The 16,772-nt window shown below is 40.6% G+C and overlaps 2 protein-coding genes across 3 annotated transcripts in view; one reads left to right on the forward strand and one right to left on the reverse strand.

Annotated features, from left to right (window-relative positions):
• LOC311302052 (uncharacterized protein) lies at window positions 1-16,665 on the forward strand. 2 transcript variants are annotated; one of them, XM_084427606.1, is made up of 5 exons: window positions 1-100; window positions 5,198-5,484; window positions 8,860-10,393; window positions 15,989-16,079; window positions 16,347-16,665. In XM_084427606.1, exons 2-4 carry the CDS (start codon window positions 5,427-5,429, stop codon window positions 16,056-16,058), a joined length of 1,662 nt encoding a protein of 553 aa, XP_084283732.1. In that variant the 5' UTR covers window positions 1-100; window positions 5,198-5,426; the 3' UTR covers window positions 16,059-16,079; window positions 16,347-16,665. The 2 variants fall into 2 exon arrangements, with proteins under 2 accessions (XP_084283732.1, XP_084283733.1); XM_084427607.1 differs by having other exon boundaries at window positions 15,992-16,079.
• LOC311297664 (uncharacterized protein) overlaps window positions 16,423-16,772 on the reverse strand; it is a gene marked incomplete at its 3' end in the record, with an annotated part of 11,811 nt that continues 11,461 nt past the window's right edge. Inside the window, exon 4 of the mRNA XM_084420050.1 lies at window positions 16,423-16,436. Coding sequence (XP_084276176.1) covers window positions 16,423-16,436 — 14 coding nt within the window. The remainder of the gene's footprint in view (window positions 16,437-16,772) is intronic.

Here is a 16,772-nt window from a genome sequence, read left to right on the forward strand (position 1 = left end):
CTTTGGAATATCTTTGGAACCTATCTTTGGAACCAGCATACTACGATCTGGGATGTTCTAATTCTATTTTCGAATACTATTTAAGGCGGAGTCTTCTGAGGTGAGGAGAGCAGTTCACGGTATTTCTCATATTTCATCACATTAAGCGACAGGCTCATTTCTATATTGTTTTCATCGACCACAGCGATACTTGTGCGTCTTTTCTGGCGTCTTCCTTCTGAAATAAACATTTAGTGCAGCAGCAGCGAGCATGAGGAGAATATGTTGAGTTCATTCAGACCTGAGCGAGTTTGTGTTCGTTTGTGTGATTGTCTCGATGTTTGGAGTGAGAACTGTTACTGAATGTCAAGTTAAAGTTTGAGATCTGTGAAGGGGAATTTATGTGAATCGATCTCTTACTTTACGTTGAGCCTATAATGAGCCACGGGAGACATTAAATCAATTCCTAAATGTTAATAAATGAATAGCGTTTTACTCTTGGAACAATTGCTTTGTGATGCTCTTTATTTTTAAATGTTTTATGATCATTGTCAGTTTAAGCACATATTATTTTAATGATTTAAGAATTTGATTAATGTCAAAATCAAACTATATTTAGATTAATGTGGACATATTATGCTGATGTAATTATTTCTCTGTAGTCGTTGATGAAGAGTGTCATCATAGTGATTGTTTTTGTGTTATTGATGTTTTATCCATTTCATATCCATGCATGTGAGAAATGACTGTATTTTCTTTCAGTAGAGTAGTTTTACTGGCTTTAGTGATTATTGCAATTAATAGTTAAAGTCAAACTATATTTAGATTCACATATTATGGTGTTGTAGTTATTTGCCTGAAGAGGTTCATAAAGAGAGGTTATTTAATTATGTTGTTTTATAATTGATGATTTAGGCTATGTTATATTGTGAGATATCTTTCAATAGAGTAGTTTTACAGGCTTTTGTCATGTATCCTGACTCAAATAATGTGTTTCTAACAGCAAACACTCAGAATAAAGTGAGATGATCTGCTGATGGTCCTGAATGGCTTGATGAATGAGTGTTGATAGTCTGAGGCTCATCAATATTAACAGATCTGCTGAAAACACTCTTTATTTCATGACAATAGTTCCTGTTTTCACCGCATTTATTATGCTGATGTCTTCACTTAGGTAAAGTTGGTTTTATATTCGCACATTCACACTTTTTTTTTTTTTTTTTTTTTAATAACAAGCGCAATAAAGCACATTTTTGCAAAATAAAAGCAGCTACATGATCTTTAGGACAAAGATGGTGAACTACAACACTCTCCACAATCGATCAAAATGGGCAAATATTGTTTTAATGGCATACAAAGTTGCGACTGTTCACTGAACATTCAATGTGTGTGGTAAAGAAGATTAGGGACCGTCTAAAAAGTTCTATTTTTTTTTCCATTGTGTGCAAACAGACAACTACATTTTTGCAAAGTACAGATGTACCAGCAAATCTCTCTCACATTATGTGTTCTAATGCTATTGATTGTACTTTAGCAACAATAAAAAGTGCATTATAATGATTGTATTTAGGAAACCTGCCTCACTGTGCATAATGTACATAAATATTTTTAGAATAAAATTACATTAATTCACCAAAGGGATTTTTTACTATCCGAAGGTTGTAGCATGTTCCTAGTGACTACACTGACTTACTACAGGTGGAATTTTGACAAACTCCCTTACTGTACGTACAGTTGACAAATGTTTTTAAAAAAAATTACTGTAATTCACCCTAAGTATTTTTTCCTGTTCCAAAGGCTGTAGTGTTTTCCTACAGACCAGACTGACTTACTACAGGTGAAATTTTGACAAAAAGTCCCTTACTGTACAATTATCAAACATGTTTGTACTGAGCATATTATTACATGTTTATTACACATGTTTATGAAATAAACTGTAAATCACCTATAGTGTTTTTTTATATATCCCAAAGGTTGTAGTACTTTCCTAATGACCAGACTGACTTACTACAGGTGAAATTTTGACAATACCTCCTTTACTGTAGTGTACGTACAATAATCAAATATGTTTATAAAAAATTACTGTAATTCACCTAAAGTATTTTTCATGTTCCAAAGGCTGTAGTGCTTTCCTAGTGACCAAACTGACTTACTACAGGTGAAATTTTGACAATACCTAATAATACTGTTTTACATAATAATATAATACTGTCTTTTTTTTTTTTTTTTTTAAGGTTGTAGTACATTAATAGGGGCTACATTATTATTAACAGTAGTGACTGAACCTGTACGCATTGGTGCAGCAAATCTGACAGATAATGTACAGCAATATCATGGAGGCATTCAAGATACTGTACAGTGCACTGTTTTATTTCTATTATCTTTCTAATTGTTCATGGAATACCACTAGGATTATACATAAAAGTTGTAATTAATTCCTTGTTGATCCTCTCTTGGTTTAAGTTGTTCTTATATTATCATAAACCCTTTAACTGATTGTTTTGTCAAGTACTTTACTATATTTTCGTTTAGTGAAGTGACGTAAAAGTTTAAGTAAAACAAATGTGTGTGTTTGAATACAATTTTTTCAAATGTTTTCAGTCAGGACTACTTTGGGTAAACAAAAATATTTAAGCAATTGAACATGTTATTTAATATTTAAATTCATTGCATAATGTAATTGGTTAACACACACATAACTATAACTGTTAGTGGTTTGTTACATAATTAATCCTTGTCATGTTTACCAATGTGAACAGTGCCAAAGATGGTACCCAATGTATGCTGCATTGGACTATCACCAGACAAGCTACCTGGAAAAGATGCCCAATGGTTGTGCTCACTGTGTACCTTAAACAGTGGAACATCATTAAAGAACATCTGCTGAAACTTCTGCTTTATTGTCCTTGTTTCAATATGGATTACCACTGTATATCTGTATTTTAGGACTTACAGTTAAAGACCCAAGGACCAGATAGGATTTATTAAGACCAGGTGTTAGAAGTGCAGTCAATTTAAGACAAGAGTCAGAATTATAATAAATTAAAGGAAATTTTACTGAAGATAGTTTGCAGTTTCATCAGGCAGAAGTCAGCTTCAAGAATCACAAGGAGTGATTACTCCAGTGATCAAAAGTAGGCCGCTTCCCCTTACATTTACAAAAATCACAGCAATTATACCCTTCACCAAAGGTCTAAGCTTTGTCATTGCTTCAGGTTGAATGATTCTGATTCACACATTTTCTACACATAGATAGACTGAAGGATATCTCCATCAATTATGCGGCTGACATTCAGACCCTGAATTTAGGCACGTCGTGACCTTCCACACTTGTAGCGATTGTAATGAATAGTAATTGGACCAATTTTTGAGTCTGTAGGACCAACTCTATAGCGCCACCACCAGTTAAAAAATTCCACAATAAAAGGGTTATAGCTTTTGAACCCTTTGATGTAGATGTGAATGTAAATAGATGTAAAATTAAACTTAGTACACCTGATTCCACTCATTATGGTGATCACAATCAATATCTTACAATGAGACTCTGCCCATTACAGTAGTGGCCATTTTGAAAAGTACAGTGTTCAATTTTTTGTGCTACTCCTCATTCAAATTTTGTTCAATTTTTACGAAAATTGGCTCAGATGATCTTTGGACCGAGCCACACAGAAGTGACTGAGCAGATTTTTTATTTTTGCTACCGTTCTCGATATATTTTTCTCCAAATTTGACCTGTATTTGTTGCCTTATGGTAGTTAGCTTAGCATGCTAATTGGTTAGCATGAACCATGAACCATTCCGGTTGTGGGTTTGAATGCTGTGTGGCACATACCCAGATCGCAAGAGGTATTGTGGCCTTAAGTGGTGGAAAAGTTGCTTCTGTTCCAGACATGGTGCCTATATGTGAACAAACTCGATAAATACAACATGCAGCAAATTGATACAAAAATTATTCATTTTGAATTGCTTCTCACTTGAACTATTGGACCTTCTTCATCTTGCCAAAAACACAACTTCCCAGTGGTGCAATGATATGAGGGACAGGTATCTGACCCAGAGATAATGGGTTCAAGCCCCACGTGGCATGATTTAAAAAAAATTGTGTGTAATGTTGTGTCATGTCGTTTCCTTTATTATTCAACGTTGTACTAATCTTTCTTCCTCTTGGATTAATGTATGTTTTGTCCATTCTATGTTCATTCTCATCTGAACTTCTGTTCATTTTGAGTTCTTCTACTTCTAAACCAGCACTTTTTTCTAAAATTTCTGCTGTTTTTACTATTCCTGCTTTTGGTGCTGCTTCAGGGGCTTAGCCCCGTATCGCTGCTTGCAGCTATATTTCCACTTGTTCCTTAACCTGTAACCAAGAATACTAACACACACAGACACAGTTTCTTCAAGATTGGATTTGGTGAGGAGGAGAGTCTTCTCAAAACATTAAGATAACATGTTCTTTCTCTCAAGGAGAGGATACTTTAAATCTAACTGTAAAGTAAAGACTTTAACTAAGAAATGGTCTCTCAACTATAGGTTTCAATGACTCCTGAGACCATTGCTATCAGGGTAGCCTAGAAAAGCAGATGGATGTAGTGACACCTGTTAAAGAAGTCCATATTTCATCTCTGGAAGCCAGGCTAAATGAGCAAGCACTGTTACTGCATTCCTGGCATGGGTCAGACCCTTACGTTACACCTCAGATATCAAATACAGACATTTAAAGGATACATGAAATAACATTTTCGATAATCACACTGGTCATTTCTATAACAAAGTAAAATCTCATAAGCCTAGAAAAGTCATTCAACTCATTTGATATATAGAAGGAAAACTATTGATTAATACCTTGATTATAATCTACTATAAAATCTCCTGTAAATTGACACTTAAAGCTAATTTCATTGGTGTCAGCAGACTGAGGGGATTTGTTGGCTACTAGCCTATGTACGTTTATTTCTGTGTTTATGATTTTAACTGTTTTTCTTAATGTTTATTTATATTAGGAATAATTTTAATTATTTATATTCTTTTCTTTATTTCTAGATACCTGTATTTTAACGAAGAAGCAGAATAATGTTAGGATTAGCAATAAAAATAGATGGATGTCTAATGAATAGATGGATGTCTAATGTATAGATAGACAGACATACTGTAAATGCTTAGAAGTGTAATGTATTATTAAAAAAAATTGAAAAAACATTGATATTTTTTATTTTGGCAGATCAGCTCCTCCCACGCTGGAATACATCATCAGAGAAGCTCCTCCCACAGCAACACCTCATCAGTGAAGCTCCTCCCACAGTAATCACATCATCAGTGAAGCTCCTCCCACAGTAATTCCCCAATAAATGCTGTAAATTCTCATCAGCTACAAGTGAAGACGAGCATCAGAGCATCAGGAAGAGCTGAAATCTGCAAAGACTGAGTTTATTAAAGAGGACAGTGAGAACATGAGTGATCCAGAACCCTGCAGAATGAAACACACTGAAGATCCTGAAGAACAAAGAGGTTGGTGTTTATTCCTCATTCATTCATGATCCTGAAGAACATTCATGTTAGAAACATTCAAGCACTTCTTCACATTTAGATAAACAGTTCAACTATGAAATGGTACAGAATGTTCTAGGCAGGGCTCCAGACTAACTTTTTTACTGACAAATTCTTTAATAATAAATAGACTTAACGTACAGATATTACAATGTGCAGTTTTATTTTAAGTTCACAGGCTCCAGACTAGCATCTGAGGGCAGCGGCACCGGAGCCACTGGGTTCTGCAGAGAGTATCTGGTGGCACTGGGGCTGACAATAAAGCACTAAGCTTAATTTAGGGTGTAGATGACATTAACTTTAATTATTATCATTCATAATGTATTAATATTCATTAAAAAGCAAAATGAGTGAAAAAATTGACATTAGGGAGTGAAAATAGCCAATAATCATCCTACTGTTTACAATGGTAATTTAGTGTTTAAATAAGAGTTTTCCTACATCTTAAATTTTTTAGTTTTAGGGGAATCTTTGAAGGATGAACAAAAAATTTGTTATCACATTAAAAATAACACATGATATTATAGTTTTGAAGTGCTGGAAGAAGATGACTATGACTATTTCTGTCACAATTCATAGTTCCCTTTCGAGAGGTCTCTCGTATTGCGTAGGGCTAGCATTGACTATGGGAAAACCTCCTTTTCTCGAGAATATTGAAGCAAACTTTTTAAAACACAACTGAGCGCGAGATTGGCTGTGCTGCGGCAACTGCACAAACCTATGGCGAGGCGGCTTTGGCGCGAGAACCAATCAGGGCGCCTGTCGCGTCAGAGCCCGCCAGTATGGGTGTGGTCAGAGGCTATATATTGCCATGCCTCGCCTAGGTGCTCCAGATTTTTACTCCTTCAGCGACTTCTCCACTTCGCTGACCTGCGGAATAGAAGCACTCGCCGCCGTCGAACCGCCTTTCAGCGGGATAAGCTCCTGAGGAGCTCCGGCTTCATTCGCCACCTTCAGCACGCTGTTTCATGTGCCATCCGGCCATCATATCCTTTATTGCAAATCCTGTGTGTTCGCCGCTGCGTTCATACTCTAAAAGAATATATGTCTGAGGCGTTGTTTCAAATGCCTCGCACCACCCGCGCCTCGTGTAGAGGCCCACTCGTCGGTGGAGACCGCCACATTCTGTGCGCTTCCTGCCTGGGCCGCGACCACACCGAAGCTGCACTTGCTAAGGAAAGACTAAGGCTTCATATCCATTCAAGCCTTGCCGCGCTACGTCTGTCCTCGCCGCGCTTACGCCGCCGCTGCTTCACACGATCGCTGTCCTGCAAGTCTTTCAGGCCAAACTTCTCCGTTCCTTGGACGAGTCTAGACCTGAATCAGATGCTTTTAAGGACCTGCGTAGCACCACTGACCTGGCCCTACGGGCTACAAAGTCTACAGCCCAGGCCATCGGGAGGAGAATGGCCAACCTAACGGTGCTCGAGCGGCACCTGTGGTTGAACTCAACGGATATGAAGGAGGTAGATAGGGCGGCTTTCCTGGACTTCCCCATCTCCACTTCCGGTCTCTTTGGCCAGGCTGTTAAGGGCTTCTCTGAGCACTACAAGGAGGCACAGAAAGCATCACAGGCGATGCGCCACTTTCTTCCAAAACGTTCCAGCTCGGCTTCGAGCCACCAGACCAGAAGGAAGCCTCCTCAACAGCAGCCCAAGTCAGCGCCGCCGGTCACCCAGCCCCCGCCCAGCGGCTGAAGTCCGTCACCGCTCCTACTCTGCTAGGCGCGCTCTGTTCCCTGAGAGGCGGGGACCCCGACCCAGGATTGCTTCCTGAGGCGCGCGCCCCTGTGCATGAGCGCTGCTCGCACGGGAGGGGAAACACTAGACAGCCGGGCCCCTATCTCACAGCGACCCGGGTCCTGTCTTCATCCAACCCCTAGCTATGAGGGCCGAAGCCTGGGAGGCTATCCCCGAAATATCGAAATGGGTGTTGAACATAATAAAACGAGGTTACTCGCTCCAGTTGGCTCGCAAACCTCCACACTTTCGAGCCAAGGTCGAGACAACAGTTGAAGAGGGCGTGGCCCACATTATCCGTACCAAAGTGTCAAAACTGTTGGAAAAGGGAGCTGTCGAAACAGTTCCTATATCACAGAATGAGTCAGGCTTTTTACAGCCGCTACTTCCTCGTCCCCAAAAAGGATGGCGGTCTCAAACCCATTCTAGATCTCAGACATCTGAACAAAGTGCTTATGACGCGTCCGTTCAGGATGTTGACAACCAAACAAATTCTCGCACATATTCGCCCGGGAGATTGGTTTTTCTCAGTGGATCTGAAAGACGACTATTTTCACATCCAGATAGCGCCCCATCACAGACCATTCCTGAGGTTTGCATTCGAAGGGCAGGCTTATCAGTACATAGTACTACCATTCGGCCTGTCTCTAGCGCCCCGTACCCTCACGAAGTGTATGGACGTGGCGCTCTTCCCCTTGAGACAGTGGGGAGTGCGAGTGTTAAACTACCTCGACGATTGGCTCATCATAGCCCAATTGGAAGGGCTATTAATAACTCACAGAGTCTGGCTCCTCAACCACTTAGAATTAGGGCTGTGTAAAAATATCGATACAGCTAACTATCGTGATAATTTTATTCACGATAGTGTATCGATATTCCAACCTCTACTATCGATACTTAAAAAAAAAAATTAAAAAAAAAAAGTTTCTCTCCCAGCCGGAACATCTACTTCCTGGGTATAGAAATAGACTCGGTATGTATGAGAAGCACGCTCGCTTTCTATTTGGTGCTGGCGACATCTTTCAGGGCGGGCGCCTGCGTTCCCCTCGAGATTCCAGAAGATGCTGGGTCTCATGGCTTTCGGCCTCACCAGTACTCCAACTAGGATTGCTGCGAATGCGTCCTCTTCAGCGCTGGTTAAAACCACGGGTCCCAGCTCACGCGTAGCGATCTAGTCACTTACAAATCAGAGTCACGGCTAGTCTAATGTGAACGGCCATTAATAATTCAAATGGTTTTAGTCAAATAAATATCAATCTCAAAGTTGGTGTCAAAATATGGCATTATTGTATATTTTAATGTTAATATCATGTTAGATATTTGTGTCATTGATCAAATATATTCAATAGTTCTTGCTAAAGAAACTAATTTGTGCCTATAAAAATAATAATTGGAAGATAAATTTACCTCATTCATGGAAAGTTTCAAGGACATATAATCATTTATAAAAAGCATCAAATTATCATATTTTATAACAGTTGTCTACTTTCTACTATTACATCAGGGCTCACTTTCATGTCCTTTCACTTTATATTCCTCTCTTTGAATTATTTTGATGTACTAAAAATTAAATTAATAATTTTTTCTTTCATGTCAGAACCGATGGAAGAGAGCGAGGAGAGTGAAGAACTGAGTGAAGTGGAGGAGGAGAGTGAAGAACTGAGTGAAGTGGAGGAGGAACATCATGTCAAACCTGGAGAAAAACCTTTGAGTCGCTCAAAAACTAAACAGACATTTTTAAAGAAAAGAAGAGCCAAGAAGTCTTTCACCTGCACTCAGTGTGGAAAGAGTTTCACATGCAAACATAGTCTTGATGTTCACATGAGAGTTCACACTGGAGAGAAGCCGTTCCCATGTGATAAATGTGGAAAGAGTTTCACAACCAAACAAAGTCTTAATGTTCACATGAGGATCCACACCGGAGAGAAGCCGTTCTCATGTGATCAGTGTGGCAAAATCTTTCTTAGAGCACCAGAGCTGAAGAGACACCTGATAGTTCATACGAAGGAGAAGCCGCATTCATGTTCTGTGTGTGGAAAGAGTTTTTCACTTCTGCAATATTTACAAAGACATCAGAAAATACACACTGGTGTGAGAGAGTACATGTGCTTTGAGTGTGAGAAGACTTTCATTTCAGCAGACGGTTTAAAACTGCACCAGAGAATTCACACTGGAGAAAAACCTTACAAGTGTTCACACTGTGACAAGAGATTCAGTCAGTCAGCACATCTGAGATCACATGAGAGGATCCACACTGGAGAGAAGCCGCACACGTGTAATCAGTGTGGAAAGAGTTTTGCTTTTAAAAGTGACGTGAAGGTACACATGAGGATCCACACCAGAGAGAAGCCGTTCACGTGTGATCAATGTGGGAAGAGTTTCACAAACAAACAGCAACTTGATGTTCACATGATGATCCACACTGGAGAGAAGCCACATGTATGCCATCAATGTGGGAAGAGTTTCACCCAAGCAGAACACCTTAAAGGACACATGATGATTCACACGGGAGAGAAGCCATTCATGTGTGATCAGTGTGAAAAGAGATTCTCATTCAAAAGTAATCTTAAGAGTCACATGAGGATCCACACCGGAGAGAAGCCGTTCTCATGTGATCAATGTGGCAGAAAATTTCTCTGGGCATCAAACCTGAAGAAACACCTGACAGTTCATACGAAGGAGAAGCCGCATTCATGTTCTGTGTGTGAAAAGAGTTTTTCACTTCTGCTGTATTTACATAAACATCAGAAAACTCACACTGGTGTGAGAGAGTACATGTGCTTTGAGTGTGAGAAGATCTTTACCACAGCAAACAGTTTAAAACTGCACCAGAGAATTCACACTGGAGAAAAACCTTACAAGTGTTCACACTGTGACAAGAGATTCAATCAGCCAGGACATCTGAGATCACATGAGATGCTTCACACTGGAGAAAAACCTTACAAGTGTTCACACTGCGACAAGAGATTCAATCAGTCAACACATCTGAAAAAACATGAGAGGATCCACAGCAGAGAGAAGTCGAACACGTGTGATCAGTGCGGAAAGAGTTTCTCTATTAAAACTCACCTGAAGCGACACATGAAGATCCATGCAGTGGAGAAACCACATCACCTCAGTCTGAGATCACGGTAAGTAGTTCATTTTCATGTGCTGAGCAACGGCATCAACATTGATTCTGTGTAATATTAGATCTAGGGTATGATTACGACAATGAGTAGGTCCTGACACATGTTGTTTAACTCCAAAAGAGTTCAGAATGTCTTTAAATGCCAATCCCAATGCATCTTTTTCGTTATCTACATGTATATTAAAATCACCAATAGGGGTGTCGCAATCAGGCTTGGGAGGGTTACTTTAAAAATGTATTCCATTACAGTTACAAATTACTTCATAAAAAAAGTATTCAGTAACGTAATCCAAGTACTATAATATGAAAGTAATGTAACTGATTACTTTTGGATTACTTCAAGGTCACGTATATAAATAAAGTCAAGCAAGAAGAAATATTTAAAAAAAAACTTTTATTTATAAGAATTTGGTCCAGTGTACAATATTTGCAAAATATACACAGAGGCCTGAATATATATTTATGTAAAGGGCTATACAGACATCTAGTGGCTAATGTATGGTATTACAGATTATTTTGTTTTATTTTTAACAAATTTTTAACTAAAAAATAAAAACACAACATTTAAAAGTTTTACACAATCTACAAATTAGTTTATTTTAAAATAGGCCTACATGTTGACTAAAGCCGTGATCTTTATTAATTTGCCTGACTGAACTTGGGGCGTTGGCAGTGGGAGTTCCCCTACGTTACCTAGACAGCAAACATCCCGTTACGTGAGAAAAGATTAAGAAAGGACATTTTGGCCGAGTCTCCTGTCAGAGAGATCTTCAACTCCCACCTCCGGCGGAGCTTCGACCAGATCCTGAGGGAGGCTGGAGATATTGAGTCCAAGTGGACCATGTTCTCCACCTCCATTGTCGAAGCGGCTGCTCGGAGCTGTGGCTGTAAGGTCTCCGGTGCCTGTCGAGGCGACAATTCCCGAACCCGGTGGTGGGCACTTGAAGTAAGGGATGCCGTCAAGCTGAAGGAGTCCTATCGGGCCTGGCTGGCTTGTGGGACTCCTGAGGCAGCTGACGGGTACCGGCAGGCCAAGCGAACTGCAGCCCGGGTGGTTGTGGAGGCAAAAACTTGAGCGTGGGAGGAGTTCGGTGAGGCCATGGAGAAGGACTATTGGCTGGCCTCGAAGAGATTCTGGCAAACCTTCTGGCGCCTCAGAGGGGGGAAGCAGTGCCCTACCAACGCTGCCTACATTAGAGGTGGGGAGCAGTTGACCTCAACTGGGGATGTCGATGGATGGTGGAAGGAATACTTCAAGGATCTCCTTAATCCCGTCGTTACATCTTCCATTGAGGAAGCAGAGGCTGAGGGCTCAGAGGTGGACTCGTCCATCATTCGAGCTGAAGTCACCGAGGTAGTTAAACTTCTCGGTGGCAAGGCACCGGGGGTGGATGAGATCCGCCCTGAGTACCTCAAGTCTCTGGATTTTGTGGGGCTGTCTTGGCTGACACGCCTCTGCAGCATCGCGTGGCGGTTGGGGACAGTGCCTCTGGGATGGCAGACCAGGGTGGTGGTCCCTCTTTTTAAGAAGGGGGACCGGATGGTGTGTTCCAACTACAGGGGGATTACACTTCTCAGCCTCCCTGGGAAAGTCTATGCCAGGGTACTGGAGAGGAGAATACGGCCGATAGTAGAACCTCAGATTCAGGAAGAACAGTGTGGTATTTGTCCAGGCCGTGGAACACTGGACCACCTCTATACTCTCTACAGCAGTGGTCTTCACTATTTTTTTCATGAGAGCCGCACTGATGGGACAAATTCAGTAGGAGAGCCATTTTACCGCAAAGTATAAAAAGTTACATCCAGTCATAAATACCATGTCTGGGGTGTGAAACTCAATCTCCTGTTAATCTTGAGTACCTATAGAGTAGTATTGCATCCTTCATATCTCCAAAAAGTCTTTAGTTTTATTATATTTATAAAAGAAAGATAGGCTGTACCGAGTCTTTCCGGAAAAAAAACGAGCGGCTGGAGGCGGGCCGTGTGGGCGAAGCTAAAGCTGTGCTAACGCGCCGAGCTAAAAACAACACACAGAGACATTTGAAGCAGTTTTACTCACCGCCTGCGACTGCGAACCTTTATCATTGTGACTGCTCGATCCTTAAGCATTAGACGATCTGCAAATCCGTCGATCTGGGCTTTATTTATAAAACAATCATCGTCGAAATGCAGGGAACAAACAGTCTTACACAGCTCCGTTGATGATGCTCTGAAAAAACAAACTCCATCCACTGGTCCCTTAACGCTGGGTTCTTTGGGAATCTGTGCAGTGTTGTCTTGCCCTGGCAACCAAAAACCCACTTCTTTGGTGACATTGACTTCCCAAATTAAGCCGAGCAGAGCGCTTTGATGAGGTACTGCTTTCGCTCTCTTCTCTCTCTGGTCTACGGATGCGCGCGTGCGCGCCCGCGGGTTTCCGGGAGAAGTGCCCTTAGGACCCATATAAGGAAATTCCGCCCCATCTGACGTCACACAGACCCATACTCGAAAAAAAACGTTCCGAAACTTGTGACAAACCGGAAGGACAATTTTTGGCACAGAAATACTCCTTCAAACGTACATTTAAATTTTTGAAACTTTGTCCATGTTTAGCATGGGAATCCAACTCTTTAACAGTGTAAAAAACTCAGTATGCATGAAATAGCATTTCACTCCCCCTTTAAGAGCTGAATCGACCGCCAGAATAGACCGAACTGGCAACTCCGTAGAGACTGGAAATGTTTACATGCACGACTTTTGTTTCAATCGGACTGAATTCATTTCGATTGATGAATCTGAATGTATTGTAGTTTACATGAACGCTAAACATTGTGATGTGATACATGATCGGGTTGATGTGCGTGTTTATAAGTCAAAAGATTCAAATCAGAATATGAACATATGAACTGTTTTGCCGTGCTGTTTGTATTTATCATGTCGTCTGTATGATAATCTGAAACAAGGACTGGTGAGCCGTTGTCCTGCTTTACTTCACAGATGCTGAGTGAAAGGAGAATTATAGAATGACAGGACACTCATTTATATGACACTTTATTCATCAGGAGAACAGCTCGTTCAGCACGTCATACGTCGTCCTTTCAGTTTCGGTTTTCAATCGATCAAGTTTTTTCATGTTCTCTCAATAAACCACCCCTTTCAATCCGATCGAAATTATTTGTAATAGAGCTGACACTTTGAGTTTTTAAAGGGTTATGTTAAAGCCCTACTTGTTATTAATGTTTTTATGAAACATCTGTAGTGACTGCATTATCATATCACCGTATTATTTACCGCCATGCGAGCCACAAATTAAAGCTTGGCGAGCCGCGCAATGAGTAACACTGCTCTACAGGGTGCTGGAGGGTTCATGGGAGTTTGCCCAACCAGTCCACATGTGCTTTGTGGATTTGGAGAAGGCATTTGACTGTGTCCTTCGCGGCGGCCTGTGGAGGGTGCTCCGGGAGTATGGGGTCCGGGGTCCTTTGCTAAGGGCTGTCCGGTTCCTGTACGACCGAAGCAGGAACTTGGTTCGCATTGCCGGCAGTAAGTCAGACTTGTTCCCGGTGCATGTTGGACTCTGGCAGGGCTGCCCTTTGTCGCCGGTTCTGTTCATGATTTTTATGGACGGAATTTCTAGGCGCAGCCAGGGGCCGGAGGGTGTCGGGTTTGGTGACAACACATTTTTGTCTCTGCTCTTTGCGGATGATGTTGTCGTGTTGGCCTCATCAAGCCAGGACTCTCAGCATGCACTGGGATGGTTTGCAGCGAGTGTGAAGCGGCTGGGATGAGAATCAGCACCTCCAAATCCGAGGCCATGGTCCTCAGTCAGAAAAGGGTGGCTTGCCCACTTCAGGTTGGTGGAGAGTTCCTGCCTCAAGGTGGAGGAGTTTAAGTATCTTGGGGTTTTGTTCAGAGACCTTTCCGATCGACAAATGCCTTGATTGCGGTTTCTGTTCCTCTTTTAAAATGAATGCGCTGTCGAAATCTTCTGTAACAGACGCGATGGCGGAATCTGCACATCTCAACTCTCGAGCGGCAGCCATCTTTGTTGTTAATGAATTCAGCGCAAGCTCTCTTTGTGACGTGGATGATTACGTTACTGTTGATCATCTATCCATCATCGTGTAAAGCCCGCCCTGACAATTTGATTAGTACTAACAGCTCTGGTTCGAGCATAGTTATAGAGCATAGAGCATAGTTGCTCCACAACAGATCAAGTTAAGACCGAAATTCCAGACTTCGAATGTTGTGGGCGGGGCTAATTTCGGCTAGCATATATTGCTAGAAACTTGGGATTTCATCATCGCACTCTTAAAACTCATTCTTTCCTCACTTTCTTTCTTTCTGCAACTCGTATGAATGTGTGTGTGTGTGTGTGTTTGTTTGATATTAGTTCTATGTAATAGAATACAGGGCTCCAGACTAACTTTTCCACTGGTTGCACTGGTGCTACCAACTTTCTCAGTTGGTCGCACCAGCATATGATTTGGTCGCACCTTTTTTTTTTTTTTGCTACATGCCATGGGATTAATCAATGCATGCTGATGAATAGGGGTCTTAATCTGCATACCATAGTTTTGCACTGATGTAAAACGACTGACCGTGACACAAGCAAACCTCATGCTAGCAAAATGTTTTAATATTTTAACTCTCAAAAAAACAAACAAAAAAAACATGCATGTTCTTTAATGTTTGATAATAATTTTACTGTCTTCACATAGGGATGGGAATTGATACGATTTTATCAATATCAGTGCCACTGACGATTCTGCTTATCGATCCGATTCTTTAACGATTCTCTTGTCGATTCTTGATAGCACTGTGTGGAAAAATGTAGTCATATGCTTTTCAAAAAAACAAGTGGTTTTATTTATTTTAAAGCTTAAGCTTGAGTAAGCAAACTGTAGCCTACTTTTTATGTAATTTATGTAATAAATAGAACCTTATTGTAAAGTGTTACTGATTAGTTATGCACCAATTCAGATGTCTCCTGAGTTCACTTGTTGGAAAGATCAGTTGTTTTAACCATTCATTAAAATTAACCGGTTCCCGAATTCCCTATAAATTAATTAATAATTCCCTTTGGGCTCAATTGACCTGTTTGCCCCTTACATCCTTTCAGGGAGTGCTTAATAAACTGGCAAACTTTATATCCGTAAAACAACTCTGATGTAACAAATGACTCTGACACTGACTGTAATAAAGTGTGCATTACTGTCGTGATCAGTAACGTTAGGCCTATCACTCCGGAGACTGTAATCGGTCAGTTGGTACAGATCCATCCTCGAGTAATAACAAGAGTAAATGAAGACTGCCATGTTCATTCTTACATCCATCAACAAAACACCTCAATCGCTTAGGAGACATTCGTGTCTACAGCTGCTCCGGCGTCGAAACACTGGCGGACTGTGTTTAGCTCACTCAGGGCGGGTCTACGCTAAAACTGCAGTGTCCGTCAAACACCGTGTAAAAGTGAATTTTGCATAACAGGTGTCCTTTAAGTCACATGATCAATGTCACTATTTTTTAAACATGTGATAAGCCTAGTTCAGAGTCTGAAATATTGATTATTCCTCTCGCATCATGTCTGTTAGAAATGAAACTTGTTTGTTTTTAGCAGAACTACCAGAAAGCATCTGGAAGGAGAGGACAGAGAGAACGCCAGTGATCCAGAATCTGCAGAATGAAACAAACTGAAGAACAAAGAGGTTGGTGTTTATTCTTGATTCCTCATTCATTCACCATGATGAAGAACATGCTGATGCTCACCAGATTTACATTGTTTCATGACCAAACTAGTGATTTATAACACAAATCATCTTCATGACATTAAAATAGATCGTAATCGTGCTTAACCAGATTTGTTGGGATTAAAATGTCTATTGAACTCATCAGTAATATTGACTTTGAGCTTCACTTTTCATTTCACATTTGTCTCTCATTTGAAATCTCACTTGATTTAATGTTTATTTTAGACCTGATGGACGTGAACAAGAAAGGAATAACAGAAGCCAAAAAATCTGTCTCCTGCCCTCAGTGTAAAAAAACGCTTCACTTGGAAAAGTCTGAAGAGTCACATGAGAGTTCACACTGAAAAGAAACTGTGACGTGATCAATGCGGGAAGAGTTTCACTGGAGCCTCCGTTCTGAAATCGCTTCTGCCTTCTCATTCTGAAGAAGAGGCCGTAACACTTTCAACAGAGACATGAATCTGAAGTTAATTTTAACTTGTTCATTGTTTAAGATCTGTCTTTGTTCGTTTTCACTTTTAATTAAACTAATTATCATTTTATCAACAGCTTATTGTTATTGTCCAATTTTATTTGCATCAGGAATAATTTCATAATTTTCAGTTCTGAAAGCCAAGTGTTACGTTTGCTTCTTGCTTACAGAACGTTCCC

This window comes from Rutilus rutilus (assembly GCF_951802725.1).
Source record: "Rutilus rutilus genome assembly, chromosome: 1".
NCBI classification, from domain to species: Eukaryota; Metazoa; Chordata; class Actinopteri; order Cypriniformes; family Leuciscidae; genus Rutilus; species Rutilus rutilus.